General features: G+C 52.7%; 2 protein-coding genes across 3 annotated transcripts in view; both read right to left on the bottom strand.

The window, feature by feature from the left end:
* RBM19 (RNA binding motif protein 19) overlaps positions 1 to 15,112 on the bottom strand; it is a 478,789-nt gene that overhangs the window by 1,774 nt on the left and 461,903 nt on the right. The gene's annotated exons all lie outside the window — the stretch shown is intronic.
* On the bottom strand, positions 143 to 13,758 carry LOC116829853 (L-serine dehydratase/L-threonine deaminase-like). 2 transcript variants are annotated; one of them, XM_032788905.2, is made up of 8 exons: positions 13,624 to 13,758; positions 9,574 to 9,734; positions 8,851 to 8,890; positions 8,176 to 8,315; positions 7,879 to 7,970; positions 6,593 to 6,820; positions 5,704 to 5,828; positions 143 to 3,141 (listed from the first exon to the last, which is right to left on the bottom strand). In XM_032788905.2, the coding sequence occupies exons 2-8, from the start codon at positions 9,724 to 9,726 to the stop codon at positions 2,933 to 2,935; spliced, it is 987 nt and encodes a 328-aa protein (XP_032644796.1). In that variant the 5' UTR covers positions 9,727 to 9,734; positions 13,624 to 13,758; the 3' UTR covers positions 143 to 2,932. The 2 variants fall into 2 exon arrangements, with proteins under 2 accessions (XP_032644796.1, XP_032644797.1); XM_032788906.2 differs by having other exon boundaries at positions 143 to 1,515.

Below are 15,112 nucleotides of genomic sequence, written 5' to 3'. Positions count from 1 at the left end.
CCCAAACGTTTGTACAGAAAATTGAAATGTTTTCAGGGTTTTTTAAAAACTGAAAAATGTGCATGGGCCAGTTAAGAAAACAATGGACTTTTTTTGGTGTTTTGGCAAAATAATTAGCATTTTCTGCCCTGTTTCTTTGAGGCCTCTCTTGTTTTGCTCCCCTCTCACCTTAAATGCAGGTGGTTCTGGGTGAGAGAAAACAGAGCAGGGTGGTCTCTCCAGGATGGGTTTGGTCACTTACTAAACATCACCCGCATCTATTTGTCCCTGTTAAATGCTGGAGGGGCATGGCTGTTGTGTCACTTTCTGTGACACACTGGCTGAGTGTGTTTTGTCTCCTTCTAGTGGCTGGGTCCACATACAGCCACTGTGTCCAACCTGTGGCTCTTGTGAGTTGAAGTGTGCTCCCTGAGCCATGGTCTGTGGGTTTTGTTTTTTTTTAAAGTTGTAAGATTTAAATAAGCCCCCTTGCTACAGGGAGACAGAAGCGGGTGCTACCCATCCCCAGCCATCTCCCACTGCTGCCCCTGTAGCAGCTACAATGTGAGCCGGGAATGCAGTTTCTCAGCACTGCCCCAGCTGGTGGCCTGCTGCATTGCAGGGAAAGGAGGTGAGAGTGATTCTTTCTGCTCTGTTGCTGGGCTGTGGGAGCCCAAGGGAGAGTAGGAGAGGAGGGTTACTGGCTCTGCCTGAACCAAGGGATGCTCCTTGCACACAGTACCGCCTCTCTCCCACGCAGGCCATCACAGGAGAGGTGAGGAAAGAGGCTTTGCCCCAATTCTGGTTTGAGCAGCCTTGGGGTTGCTCTGCCTTTCACCAAATGGCAACAGCCTCCTAGCTGGAGACAGCCAGAAACCAGCCGCTTTCCCTAACACCGCAGGACTTGCAAAGAGGGAGGTAGAGGAGCCAGCTACACTGGCTCGGTGCCAATGGGGACTGTCTTACATTGGAGTGTGGGTGGAAATCAGACTTTTCTTCCCTTTGCCCCACCTGAGCAGCACAAAGGGTGCAGATCAGGACACAAGAATTACCCCCCAAATTATAAACTCTGACCTTGATCTTGTGTGTCACAATATGTTCATCCTTCAGACTGCAAAAGTGAGAAACCACTGACTTAAAGGATAAAAACCTACTACTGCCCATAGCTAATGGAGCTACTCCCTTAACTCAGGCGGCAGGGGCCTGTGCTTTGGTACAAAAGTTTCTGGATTCAAACCCCTACAGAAAAGAGTTGTTACATTTCCACAGCAGAGAGGGAGGATGGTCCAGGGGTTAGGGTATCAGCTAGCGAACTAAGTTCCATTTTTTGCTCTGCCACAGACTTTCTGGATGACCTTGGGCAAGTCATTTATCTCTCTCTGTCTCAGATCTCCATGTGTACAATGGAGTAACAGCCCTGCCCTGCTTCACAGGGCTGTTATGAGGCGCTCATGTTCTCTAAGCAGTACAGGTGAGATAAAATCCCAAGATGGTGACACCAGGGCAGCCTCACTTAAAATGGCCGTGCAGCTCTGTCTGGAAACAAACGAGGGACACAACCTTATAGAAATACAGAATTTTTTTTACATGCAAAAAGGTAAATAGTGGACACTATTAGAAAAGCCAGCATGTTAGGGCATTCTGAATTCTGGCTACAACATCCAATACTCATGTCTCAGACTAACCTCACGTTACACAAAACCTTTCCTGACAACTGCAGCTGGCAGCGTAGGCAGTGAAGTGAAAGAGGTAGTAGCTCCAGAGAGATTGGGCCGGCCTGCTCTCCGCCCCCGTGCTAAGAGGTCCAGGCTGGTAAGACAGTGATGCTAAACCAGCAGGCATGAGGGCCCTCCCCAGAAGGCATAGGCTGTGCAACCACTAGACGAGGCATTCCAATGATCTTTTACACCAGCTCAAGCTTTCATCCAGGTAAGGATCAGCCCACTGCGGCAGACCAGATCAGACCAACCCCGTGGCTGATCCAGTATGGTAGCGGGTCTCCCGGCTATGCAAAAACAGAACTACTGTCCATCCAGACCTAGGAGTTCACCTCTGAGAATCTCAGAAATCGATGATGGAATGGGACCTCGAGCCCAGCCCCCTGCTCTGAGGCAGGATCAAGTAAACCTAGCCCACCTCAAGTGGTGTTCGTCCAACCTGTCTTTAAAAGCCTCCATTGGAAGCCTATTCCAGAGCTTAACTGTCCTTAGCGTTAGAAAGTCTTTCCTAATATCTAATCTGAATCTTCCTCCCTGCAGATTAAGCCCCATTCTAATTGTCCTACTGCCAGTGGACATGGAGAACAGTGATCACAGCCTCTTTATAAAATATCTGAAGACTGCAATCAGGTCCCTGACTCCCCTCAAGTCTTCTTCAGACTAAACCTGCCCTGTTATTGCAGACAGTGAGTCGGTTACCCAGCATAGCCTGGTGGTCAGGGCAGTGGATAAGGAGCTAGGAGACCTGGGTTTATTCCTGACTCTGCTGCGTGACCTTGGGCAAAGTCACTTCCTCTCTCCGGGCCTCTTTCCCATCCTTTGTCAGACTAGATTGCCAGCTCTCTGGGAGCAGGGTCTGTCTCTCGCTACGCGTCTGGGCAGCGCCTGCCACGTCGGGGCCCTGATGTCAGAGCAGGCCTGGAGGGGCTACTGGAACAGATGTTGATTATGCACAGCAGTGTGCGGAGGTGTGGTGTGGGCCGTGGGGGAAATTCCTTCCTGCCCGGGGGCTGGGGACAAACCTATGCCTGGAAGTTGTAGGCAGGTTGGAAGCCCTAGGTTTATCCTCAGCCCGTGTGATCCAGCGCTCGAGGTGACGTGACGTGACCACTAGTTAGGAACGCACATCTTTGCCAATGTGCTGACTATTAAAACCAGCATCCTACACTTAAAATTAGGCCCTGGATAAAACTCCAGAGCTCCCGTCCCTCCCCCCCACGTGGTGCCCTGCCAGCCTAGGCTGCCATGACGTTCTGGATGCCCAGCTGCTCCTTGAGGCGCTGCAGCTGGGCCAACGTGATGTTGTTGCCCCCGCACACGATGATCACCAGGGAGCCCAGGGCACGGCCCAGTTTCCCCTCTGTCTGCAGCCTCTGCACCACGCCGCTGTAGACGGCAGCCAGCGCTGCCCCGCAGGCCGGCTCCACCAGGATCTTCTCATCGTCTGCACGGGGGGGAAGGGAGGAGAGATGGGGGAGGGGCTAGCTGGTGCTCCGAGCAGCCGTGGGGTCACTCGCCCATCCCAGGGCAGAAGCCCTCAGCTAGCAGCGGTGGGGGAGTGACATGGGGGGTGAGCTCGCTGCTGGCCCATGAACGGGGAGGTATGTCTCCAGCTTCAAGTATCAACGGGGGTGGAAAGTTGGCCTTGATTCATGACAGCTCTCGGGGAAAGGACCAATGGAGAGAACAAGCAAGAAACAGGTCTGGAAAAACTTGTGGTGGGCTGTTCCTCCCCCACACCATGAGGGCAAAGCTAGGAGAGAATGACCTGTTTGGCCACGGTCAAAGCAGCTACTGCTCTCCCCTGCAGTCAGGGACACATCGGATCTAACTGACCACCCCCTGGGGTAATGAGAACAGCAGGGGGGCGCTCTCGCTTGCTCTGTCGGATTCCCCTCCTCCGCACCACAGGTTGTTTCTGAGACAGGAGGCAGGGAGGGCAGGGCAGGTGCAACCATTTAGGCGACCTAGGCAGTTGCCTAGGGCACTGGGATTTGGGGGGCGCCATTTTCTTCAGCAGCGACCGCGGCGGCCGGATCTTCAGCCGCCCCGGTATCCGCCAGCATTTAGGCAGAGGGAGCTGGGGCAGAGGAGCATGGGGAGTGCCGCCTGCAGCAAGTAAGGGTAGGGGGCGGCACGCAGGGGAACTCCCTGCCCCAGCTCACCCCTGCCCCGCCTGTTCCCCGAGCACGCTGTGGCTGCTTCACTTCTCCCGCCTTCCAGGCTTGCGGTGCCTAAGCTGATTGGCGCCGCAAGCCTGGGAGGTGGGAGAAGTGAAGCAGCCATGGCATGCTTGGGGTGGAGATGGAGCAGGGGTGAACTGGGGCGGGGGAGCTGCCTCAGGGAGGAGAGTGGGGGGTGGGGATCTGCCCCAATGGGGGCACCTCAGGGTGGAGGGGGGGAGCTGCTGTATGGGGGGGCCCCTCAAGGCAGAGGGGGGAGTGCTTCACGGCAGGGGCACGGTGGGGAGAGGGCACTAGGTGGAAGTTTCGCCTAGGGCACGAAACATCCTTGCACCGGTCCTGAGGGAGGGGATAGGGTCAGCACATGGAGGGAGACTTGTTAGCCTGTCAGAGACTTGGGGACAGCTGTGGCTCTAGGGAACACAGCGGGTGGCAGGAGAGGCATTCTCACTGGCAGTCAGAGGATGCATTGCCCCTTTAAGAGGCAAGGGGACCAGTTCCTGTGCTGCTTCTCAGTCGGATCAATTTAGCGCACCTGGTTCTACTTCAATTGGTGGCATCTGTCCCAGCTGGGTGGGGCCAGGTGTGCTTTCTATAAAGAGGACCCGGGCTGAGATGATCTCTGCTGGCCCTCTCTGGTGTATTTATGCCTGGAGCAAAGGTCTGGGTGGCAGCAGGCAGACAGAATCTCAGAGGAAAGCCCTGGGGTGAGGGGTAATTATTTGAGGTTCAGATTTAAAAGCCAAGGCATGGGGAGGACTGTTTAAAAGCTTTATTTGTTAGGGTGACTGGGAAGGGGAGAATCCAGTGCTCCTGTACATCAGGAATGGGAGTGGCCTGAGGTTTAGGAAGGATCTGGAGAAGCAGTCCAGTGTGAAATTTTTGTTAAGAGTAGGGTTTGGGCTGGGAGAGGGCCCCTGTAACTCAATAAAGGAGCCCTGGCCAGGTTCTTCCAGTAGGTTTTAAAACACCCTGTCACCTGTGGGGGAACACTTCTCACAAAGTGATGGCTCTGTAGCTGACCTCTCAGCCCTTCTCCTCAAAGGAAACCTGCACAACCCTTTCAAAAGGTGAGCTGGGGAGCTTAAATTTCATAACTTTGCTAGATACTAAAAATCATGGACTGAACAGACACACTAGATTTATGGCTTATTACAGCAATCTGTAACCCATTAACAACTCCCCCTTCCTGCTGCCTTCTCCCCCTTCCTCATGTGCTTGGAGGGGTGTTAATGGGCCACTTTACCTTGAATGGTCCCCTGAAATAGATGTTAACCACTTATGCTAAACGATCTGTTCCACCTTGTATTTAGCTCTGATGCTTGTTCCCCAGACCTGAAGAAGAGCTCTGTCTGTGTAGCTGGAAAGCTTGCCTCTCTCACCAACAGAAGCTGGTCCAATGAAAGCTATGACCTCACCCACGTTGTGTCTCTAGTCTAGTGGGCTCGACAATGACTTGGGAGACCTGCAGGGAGTGTACCTACCACTAGGAGGCAGCAGGAGACCTTGACCTATTACAGGCACAATCTGGTACTGGGGCAGCACCTCTTGGGGATGGGGAGAAGGGTGAGGAGCCTGCGATTTGCAGGGAGATGGTCAGCTATTGTGTGGGGATGACTTGGCAAATGAATGGGACACAGACTGTCCCTGCCATGCTATACGACTAGAACACCTGGCCATGGTCAGCATGGCTATTTAAAATGTTACTATTCACCTCTGGGGAGCAGTAATGCCCTGGAACAAAGGACCCTCCTTTGGCATGTGGTGGTCTGTGAGTGGTGGTGGTGGGGAGCCTCACGCACAGGGAGGGGGCTGTTACGTACCCACAAACTTTTCGATGGCCATGACTGCCTCCTGGTCCGTGATGACCTCTGAGAAGACGGGGTGCTCTCGGGCCAGCTTCAGCGTCTCCGCTCCCACCGTCTTTGCCCCAAGGGTCTTTGCGACACTGCATCCAGGAGAGGAAAAGAGGAAAGACATGTCAGCTGGTGATGATGAAGTCCCCACAGCGTACCTTGTAAGGTCAGTGCTCCCTATCCCTACGAGCATGCAGGCAGCCAGGTTTTTTTCAGGCAGGGCCCTGTGGGATCTCGAGGTGGAGTCCCCACTGACTCCCACATTCCCCTTGCTAGAGCAGGGATCCCTGCATTCATGCTGCATCTCTCCGAATAGGACAGAGTGTCCCAGCTGTAGTGCTGCTACCACATTGGGTACCACTGAGCAATCCCTTGTCTGAGCATCTTTCCTTGGCCCCTGTCTCCGACTGGGCAGACAGCCCTTTCAGTTCTCCCTTGCTGCCACTGACTGTCCGTGGCATTAGTTACCGGCTGGTGAAGCCTGGTTCCCACCTCGCCCTAGAGCACAAAAGAGCTTAGTTTTGTAGATCTGGGCCCAAGTGCGTACCCCCATCTGCAGTGTCTAGAGAACTTTGCCCCCTGCTGCCCCTGCGGGGCAGCATTGTTGTGCTATGCACAGAAGGGGGATGGATGGAGGAGCCCCATAGGAGGACTAAGCCAAAACCGAATAGCATCCAAGACATGTAGGCTGCAGAGTAGAGAAAAGGGAGGGGAATTGTGAGGCTGCTGCCTCAAGTCTCTCCTCCATCAGCCCCCAAGCTGTGGTTCTGCCGGGGCCATCCCAAGACACGGCTCCTCTCCCTTAACATCGGATCACAGGCCGAGCGCTCCAGTTCGCCCTCCTCCTCTCACTCACCTAGTGATTTCTGGCAGTGTCACCAGCTGCCCAGCAGCCATGGCAGCATTCAGGCTGTGTGCCCCTTTGGTCTCCATAGCAACAATGGGCACATCTTCCCAGCCTGCTTCACGGAGGCCCTGGACCACTCCGCACAGCATCCCGCCGCCTCCCACAGACAGGGCCAGCGCCCCAGGCTTGGAGTCCAAGTCTTCCTTCAACTCCTTCACTATGGATGTGTGGCCTTCCCTACAGGGAGATAGCAAGAGGGATTGGGACCATGGGATGTGAAGGCCATGGCTAGAGATGACCCAAGATCAACAGTTTCTCTATAAGAGCCTGGAAAATACAGGTCTTGATTCTTCTCAGTGACATCAGTGTCATCTCACTGAGTTCAGTGGAGTTACTCTTGGTTCACTCCAACATCGGAGAAGCTGGGTCTCCCCCAGTCTGGGATATTTTGGTTTAGCAGCCTGAGACCATTTCAGCTTTAAGACTGCGCTCCAGAGTCACATGGCTCAGGCTGCATCTCGCTGCCTATGGGCACGAGTGACACCTCAGAAAGGCCCAGGCATGAGAACTAGAAGGCAGGGGTTCTGTGGACAAGCAGGCTGAGGTCCCGCCTCCGTCCAGCATGGGAAAGTCCCTGTAAGTTTTCCCGGCTATAGGACTTTCTAAGGCACTTGTCCCAGTGCTACTGAGACACAGCTACTGTTTTTAGGGCAGGGGTGGGGCGTATCAGTGCAGTGGTGCTGGGGAAGCCCAGATCTTAATGAACATGGAAATGGGCATGGATTCCCTTTCTTACGTCCCTTAGCTCCCAGCCCAGGTTCAATGCACAGCTATCCAGGTTGGGTTGGTGGCAGCGGCTTCTGTGGATGTGCTGACTTTAGAGATTCACCATGTGGTGCGTGGGCCACAACAGTGGGTGATCAATAGACGTGCACTCTCTCTCCAGCAAGCTTCATGCTGAATCCCACACCTGGTGTGCCAAGAAATGGTGGCCACACTAACACAGTCTAAGCAGAGGGTGAAAGCTGATGCCCAGATAAATTTGTTAGTCTCTAAGGTGCCACAAGACTCCTCTGTTCTTTTTGCTGATACAGTGTAACAAGACTTCCCCTCTGAAATCTGCTTAGATAGTCCACCCCTTTGTGTGCAACACAGAATGACCTTGTCAGGGCTGCATGCAGCCGGATTTAATCTCGGCCCATGGTGACTCAGGCAAGCAGGGAGGTTAATAGGCAGCAATGGCTAAAACGAAGCCTTCCAGCCTCTGGTGTCCACCCTTCCCTCAGGCCACATACCAGATGAGGGGATCATCGAAAGGGGGCACATAGACCCACCCAGGGTTGTTCTTCACCAGCTCCTTGGCTTGCTCTATGGTCTCATCCAGCATCTGCAGAGAAGAGATGTTTTATTAGCCACTCACAGCAGCTTATGCATAGAACCATGAACCTCACAGCCAGTGGGGCAGCTCCCTCTGCAGATCTGTCCCAGTCCTGGCTCTGGGTCATGGTGGGGGGAGATACTGAGGCTCTCACCCCAGGCAGGCAGTCTGCTGTCTCTTGTATACCTCCTCACCCAGCCATGCATGTACCTACCTCTCCCACAATGCAGACAGTGGCCCCTTCATCCTTCAGCCGCTCAATGGTGAAAGCTGGTGTGGACGTGGGCACGAGGATGGTGGCTGGGATGCCCAGTTTCCTGGCAGAGTAGGCAGCTGCCAGGCCAGCATTGCCACCTAAAAGCAACCACATTGGGCCTCATGGTTTCCTGCATCCCACGGTGCTGCCTCTGGTGCCTCCCAAAGCAGTGTGTCCCTCTGCCCCCTTCTCCTTCAGCCCTCCCCGCCCCTTCCCAAGCCTGGGGGTTGCCCAGGAGTTTCAGGAGGTGCAGGAATCTTGCAGCACCCCAACAGAAAGACAGTGTTAGGGTGTGGCGGGGAAGTGGGGAGGATTGTAACCTCCCAGGAACTCAACATTGCATTTCCCATGTGACCAAAGATGTCTAAAGCCCTGTGGCCACCCTCACATGACCCACGACAATACCATCCCTGGGGCTTCTCTTATTTTGGCAATTGTCCTACCAATGGCGGCAGCACCAGCCAGCAGGAGACAGCCTGGATTTGGATTCCTGGCCATCCTAGTGGGCATTATTTACATCCAGGCCCAAGACGAGGAGCCAGTGCGCGTGAGTTTCTGGGGCAGTATGGGCTTGGCTGTGACGTAGCCTCCAGCTTCCTCAGGGAGCCAGGGCCCTGGGTTGGTGTCTCTCACCTGAGGAGCATACGAAGCGCTTGCAGCCTCTCTCCGCCCACTGTGGAGACAAAGCAAGAGGAAGAAGTGAGTGCGACCGAATGTGGCCTCAGCCGGTGACTGCACGAGAGCTGCTCCTCTCTCTGCAGTCTAGCCCCTCCAACCCCTTTGATACTCGAGGCATTTTCCCCGGGGGCTCCTTTTATACCTCTCGTCTGCCCCTTCCATAGAGTCTCTGCATCATCATCAAAGTCGCCATGACCACGCAAGGCCAAGCAGCAGCCTCCCTTCTGCTCCTGTAGCCCCAATAATGCAAAGTCTCAGCGATTTCCACCCTCCTCTTCCAGTCTGAGAGCAGACGGTTTGGTGGGCGCATGCCCATGCTATGGGACTGCTGTAGTCTGCTGCTCAACGGCAACCAGCTGGAGAGATGTAGGGAGCGTAGCTAGTGTCCACTCCAGGTGGGCACAGGAATCAAGGCCAGGTTCTTCCCCTCCTAGGGGTTGCACTGGAGTCCATTCCAGGTAGGCATAGGAATCCAGGCCAGGTTATCCTTAGTCACCACATGGGCTAATGGTCCCTACAGTACTATATGGGATTGCTGCAGGGAATGCTACCCGCCATCTCTCCGCTCCCTCCCTCCCCACCCCCAGCCAGTAATGGCACATTCCAGCTTGGCTCTGCAATCTCCTTTCCCCACCAATGGAACACTGTGCCCTTGGCAGTGCTGCTCAGAATCTGTACCGTTTTACAGAGGTGGCCGATGCCCCGGATTTTAAAGGAGCCTGTGGGCTGAGCATTGTCCAGCTTCAGGTAGACATTGGTGCCAGCCACCTTGGAGAGCGGGACGCTGTCCCTCAGGGGCGTGTTCACATGCAAGCTCCTGGCAGAAGTCATGCTGGGCTCTGAGGGAATAGGGGAAATAAGACCCATCATCAGGACCCAGGGTATTCTGTGGGTTTACCATGGAACCCACTCCTTGCTCTGAATTCATGCTCCGGGGTCTCAGCCCTCATTTTACAGAGGTGTGAGCTGCCCATTCGTTTCAATGAACTGTTGACACTGAAGCCTAATAATAGCTCAAGTGTCGGGATGATTAACTGTTTCACTGCTGATCATTTCAGCTAATTTATTTATGCCTCAGATCCAAATTATCTCCTCCCCAGGCATACAAAGCGCCAGCTCCCCCTATCCAGCTGTTCCAGCTTCTCCCTTCTCCCACGTGGACAATGCAAAAAAATCTGTGTCATGATGAAAGTGTGGAACCAACATCAAATAAGTAGGAGATCTTGCTGCAGAATCTACACCCAACTTGCCCTGGGGTCAGGGCCGGCTCTAACTTTTTTTGCCACCCGAAGCAAAAAAAAAAAAAAAAAAAAGCGCCGCCCCACCATAACACCCCCGCCCCATGAGCGCTGACCCGCCGACCGCCCTCCGCAAGCGCCGTGCCACCCAAGCCCACTGCCCTGAGCTGCCTCATGCTGCCCAAGCCCCCCACCGAGCACCGCGCTGCGCCGCCCAAGGCCCCTGCCCCCCAGAGTGCCATGCTGCCCAAGCCCCCCACCGAGTGCCGCGCTGCACTACCTGAGGCCCCCCCGAGCGCCTCGCCGCCCAAGGCCCCGCCTCCCCAGAGTGCCATGCTGCCAAAACAAACAAAAACAAAAGCCTTCCAGTACCGCCCGGCCGAACCAAAAAAACCCAAACAATCCAAGCGCTGCCTTGCCCCAAGGTGCCGCCCCAAGCACGTGCTTGGTCGGCTGGTGCCTGGAGCCGGCCCTGCCTGGGGTACATGGGTCCCTGCTGAAATACCCACCCTCCGAAGGCTCTCTCTGGCCACCTCTATCGCACCACCATGGCCTCAGGTCCAGCCTTTCTCTCTTTTCAGCTCTTGGTGTAGATCTGGTCCCCTCTGTGCTCCCCAGCTGCGGGCCATGCTGGATTGTGTCTGCCAGATTTGTCTGAGTCCCATTCCCTCTGTAAATTTTCACATTAAAACCTTCCTTTGCCCCTTAGTTTACGGTTCCCTTTGGCTAAGCACTTTGTGTCCCTCTGTGTGAAAGATGTCATTCAGGATAAACTGCACCGGGGGGGAATGGGATATGGAGACTTTCAGCTTGAGGGGCCAAATCCAGACCTGGCCTAAATGCCGCTCCCATATGACCCCAGGTCAGACAGGAGATTGTATCCCAAGCCCCATCATCCATTTGTGTCTTTCTTCCACTCCTGTCCTGTCTTCCACGTGGCCTGTAGGTGTGGGCACAGTTTGCCATGTTCCTGCCCTCTCTCACCCTTCAACAATCTCAAAACACGGAGAGGCCTATAAACCCACCTTTTCCCTTCAAAGACGGGTAGTAAATGATACCCACAAAACAGACCATGGAATTAGTAAGATGCCTGTGTAACATTTCCACCACAGGCCATCAGCAGGATTGCAAATTGGGGCCTCCAGGACCAAAAAGAGTCCTTGCAGCTGCCACTTGAGTTACAGTAGCTTAACAGCAGTAGTGGGCTTTTATCCTCTACATGGACCAGCCACTAGAGGGGGACATAAGACACTTGGCTAGCGTCGTTAACCTGGCACACACAATCACTGCCCCCCATCCCTTGTCTATCTGTATGTCTGGAAGGTAGGTTCTTTGGGGAGCAAAGACCTCCCTTCACTTTTGTCTATAATCTCCTTAGAATGCACAGAATTGATGTATCAGTGGAGCTGGTCAAAAACATGCTAAGTTTTTTTGTCTTCCATGAGAAACTTGAAATTGTTTTCATTTTGTGCTAATTTTTTCCACAGAATTTTATGGAGTGCTTTTTGGTTTTTTGCCCCCTTTTTGCCTCTCACTGCATCCAAAAGAAACACACATGAATGTTTCTCAGTTTTCTTTGAAAAATGTCAGCCAAACACAAATTTTTGATTTGGTCAAAAAGCCATTGTCTATTGTGGGATGGGGGGGAAGTTATGATTTTTGTTGTTGTTGTTACCAGTGCCACGAATCAGTAATTATTAGTAAACAGTAAATCTGGCCAGCAATATGGTTTTCCTGGTCCATGAAAACTTTTGCGATATCAGATTTTCCCATCCCAGATCAGGACAAAATGACTAACTTGAAAATTCTCACAAATTAAAAATCTGAAACAAATTTTGGTTCCAGTCAATTTACGTTTTGTTCCAATTTTGATTTTTTTTTTTTTTTTTTTACTTATAATTAGCTTAAAAGTTTAAACAAAGTTCTTTTGAGCTGGCAAACTGGAATTTTTTTATTTAGAACATGGCAAAATGAAACATTTTGGCAATTTTGAAACTTTGTTAAAAAAAAATTTCAGTCAAAACATTTCTCAAGACTGACCTTTTCCCAGGAAAAGTTTTGGTTTTGACAAATCAGCATTTTCAGATGGAAAGATGTTTTGGTGAAAAATTCCCAACCAGCTGTAGAGATCAGGGCCTCCTGTGTAGCATTCCCACCTAGCTCTGTGTGGAATGACTTAGGGGTTTCAGTCCCGTTCCGTCACCGCAGCCCACCTCCCTAGCTGGGGCCTCGTTAGCATCTAGGTAGAGGTCTGACCATACCATGCTTTTGAACTTCTATCTCATCCCAGAAGTGGAGACAGAGGCACAGTGTTGGGGCATGTGTGTGTGAAACTAACCCTGCTACTGTCCGCACTGCATCTGTCTTCAGACAGGAGTCCAATCAGGGGACTTCATTCTGTAGACATGAACAAGGCAAAGATCCTGCTGCTAACTCAGGGACAGCCTATTTGCAGGGGGTACACCATCTCTGAGCTGAAAGAGCTCCCCCCTGCTGCAATGCTGCTGTAAACCCTTCTCTCTGCTCTGGGCCATAACTCAGTGCCATCCCATTTGCAGCTGACCCCCCCCCCCCCCCGGGAGGATCATTTGCCAGGGGAAATGCACAAACAGACCATTCCTGTGAAGGCAAGTCGCTTGGCACGGGGCAGGGGCTGAGGCAGAGGGTGGGGAGGGAGGAGAGGAGAATGCTACACCATTGCCCCACAACATCAGCTCTGGTCATCCGGCTGACTGTGGCTCCAAAGTGAGTCCTTCTTGGTTAGATGGGCACTGGCAGAAATGCAGGGACTTTGGAGTTAAAAGCTAGGAAAGGAAGGAAGGAACTGGGGAGGGGTCCCCAGAGATCCAGCAAGGAAAGGAGGCATGAAGCAGCATGTGTGAGGGAGAGACAGTGAAGCAACCTCCTTTGGAATCCTATGTATTACTGTTAAAAGTGTGCAGAGCCCCGTGGAGATGCCTGACTCTGCATAGATTTGAGCAGCTGCCTAGCCCGTCACAGGAACCCGATCAGTAATTACCAGATTTGCACTGGACAAAGCAGTTGAGGGCCAGTTTTGTGAAGAAGTGGCCACTTATTCTGACCTAAAAGAAATCTCAGGTCAGGCACCAAAGAAACCGAGACAATCAAAAAAATCAGGGGCCAGTTTTGAAAATGACCGTCCTTCATCTTCAGAGATCTTCAGCTGCTAAGGTGATGAAAGCAGAATAGGTAAGTAGGAGCACTTCTGAAACCTTCCCTAATTCAGTTTACCAAACCTCTCTTCTGAAGCTTGAATCCAGCCATCCAACAGCGCTGCAAGCCAGGGAAATGCTGTTATCATCAATGCATAGATGGGGAAACTGAGGCACGGAATGATACAGTCACTTGCCTACGACCCTAGAAGGAGTGCTCCCAGCCCTGTGCTCTGATCCCACCTTTCTATTTATGTATTAGTAACAGACGATAATCTCACTGAGTGTTGGGAAAGGAAGAAAGTGAAGGCACTTACCGGTTAGCGGTTAGAGCAGAGTGGCAGGGCCTTTAGCTAATATATGCCCTGATGGCTTAGAGGCTGCAGCTGTTCAGTGCAGGAGTGAGCAAGGCGGCTGGTCTCCTGTGGTCCCCTCTCAGCAGCCAGGGTAATCTGTGGAGCCACGGTCTCATTGGAGGATGCTAGTCCCTTGGCAAGTTTTATAGGCCCATGGTTTCTTCTTGGTGGCCAATTGGGGAATGGGGCATCCCCCCACACCCCCTTGCCTCTGATGTCATTCCCCTCCCCTGCTCAGCAGAGAGATTCCAGCTAAAGGGAAACCAGCAGCAACAATACCAAAAGGGAAGAGGTCAGGGAGGGGGAATTCTTCAGGCTCTTTGCAAAAGGAAAAGAGCCTATTTCAGGCACTCCCATGCCCAAAGGAGGGTGACGCACACTGGGGAGGGACATTGCTCAGACAAAGGTTCCTTGAGTCAGATGTTTCTGAGCCGGCTCAAACCAGGCTGAGGAGCCAGGTCTGGAATTATGATTAGGGGGAAAGGCAGAGGGGGCCTTTTGCTTTCACAAGGCCAGCCAGTCCCCTTGCTTTCTCAGAGAAATGCACGTAAGCCGTGGAACAGCCGTAGGGAGTTCATAAACGGGAGATCACTGCTTCTCCAAACCTGGCTTCTTTTTATTCACTCTCCTACCCCCAACTTTCTCTCACTCCCGTTCCGCCACCAGACTTTGGAACGTTTGCATCTCTATAGTTAGTTACTTTTTAAGAAGCGGTGTCATGAAATGATTAAACGGGGCTGGACTTCAGGGTTCTATTTGCTCTTGATTTTGTGTGATCAGGGACAAGTCAGTTAGCTTTGCTGGGTCTCCTCCCTCCGTCTACCGGCATCTCCCAACTATTTCAAAGGAGAAAAAGCAATAATAATCTCCGTTCATTCCCAGCCTGTAGAAGCAAATGCTGGATTGGTTTGGTATTCTGTTTGGGGAGGGAGGTGAGCTAGAGAGCGCGGGTGTGTTGAGTAGGAAGAACACACTGAGGGAAAGCTCAGTCAGAAAGAGTTTTTTGAATTTAGTTCTCAAAAAGGTGAGCCTGGGATGTCTTGTGGCAGGGAGTTCCAAAGTCTATGTTCCAGCTGGTCTGAAAGTTCTGTCTTCTGCACTCTGAGCCTCCCCATATACATTCACGGTTATGTAGTTCTGGGCGGGCTTAGCTGTTCTGTGTGACTGTGATGGTGGCGTCACTCAGGTAGCCACAGGGAGGGTGCTGAGTGTGAGGACAGAAGCCTTGCCCTGGACTCGCTATTCAGTGAGGACATGGTACAGAGAGCAGATACTTGGGGGGGGGGGGGACATGATGACCTAGCAGGGGGCTGCTGCATTTTGTCCCAGTTGGTGCTTTTTCAGGAAGTGTGGTAGACATAGAGGCTGGAGTCTCGTCTCACTTACGCCACTCTGAGCCCAGTGTAATACCATTGACATCCATGAAGATTCACTCCTGATTGACACTGGT

Source organism: Chelonoidis abingdonii, chromosome 22, assembly GCF_003597395.2.
Source record: "Chelonoidis abingdonii isolate Lonesome George chromosome 22, CheloAbing_2.0, whole genome shotgun sequence".
Taxonomy (NCBI): Eukaryota; Metazoa; Chordata; order Testudines; family Testudinidae; genus Chelonoidis; species Chelonoidis abingdonii.
This window is presented reverse-complemented; position numbering and strand designations above follow the sequence as displayed.

Bases quoted from the DNA above. Each gene is read 5' to 3' on its own strand.
- LOC116829853 (XM_032788905.2), bottom strand. From the start codon at position 9,726: ATGACTTCTGCCAGGAGCTTGCATGTGAACACGCCCCTGAGGGACAGC. The intron at 8,891-9,573 runs GTACAGATTCTG...TTGTCTCCACAG, and splicing joins TCGGCCACCTCTGTAAAACG to TGGGCGGAGAGAGGCTGCAA. The intron at 7,971-8,175 runs GTAGGTACATGC...TCTTCTCTGCAG, and splicing joins CTGTCTGCATTGTGGGAGAG to ATGCTGGATGAGACCATAGA.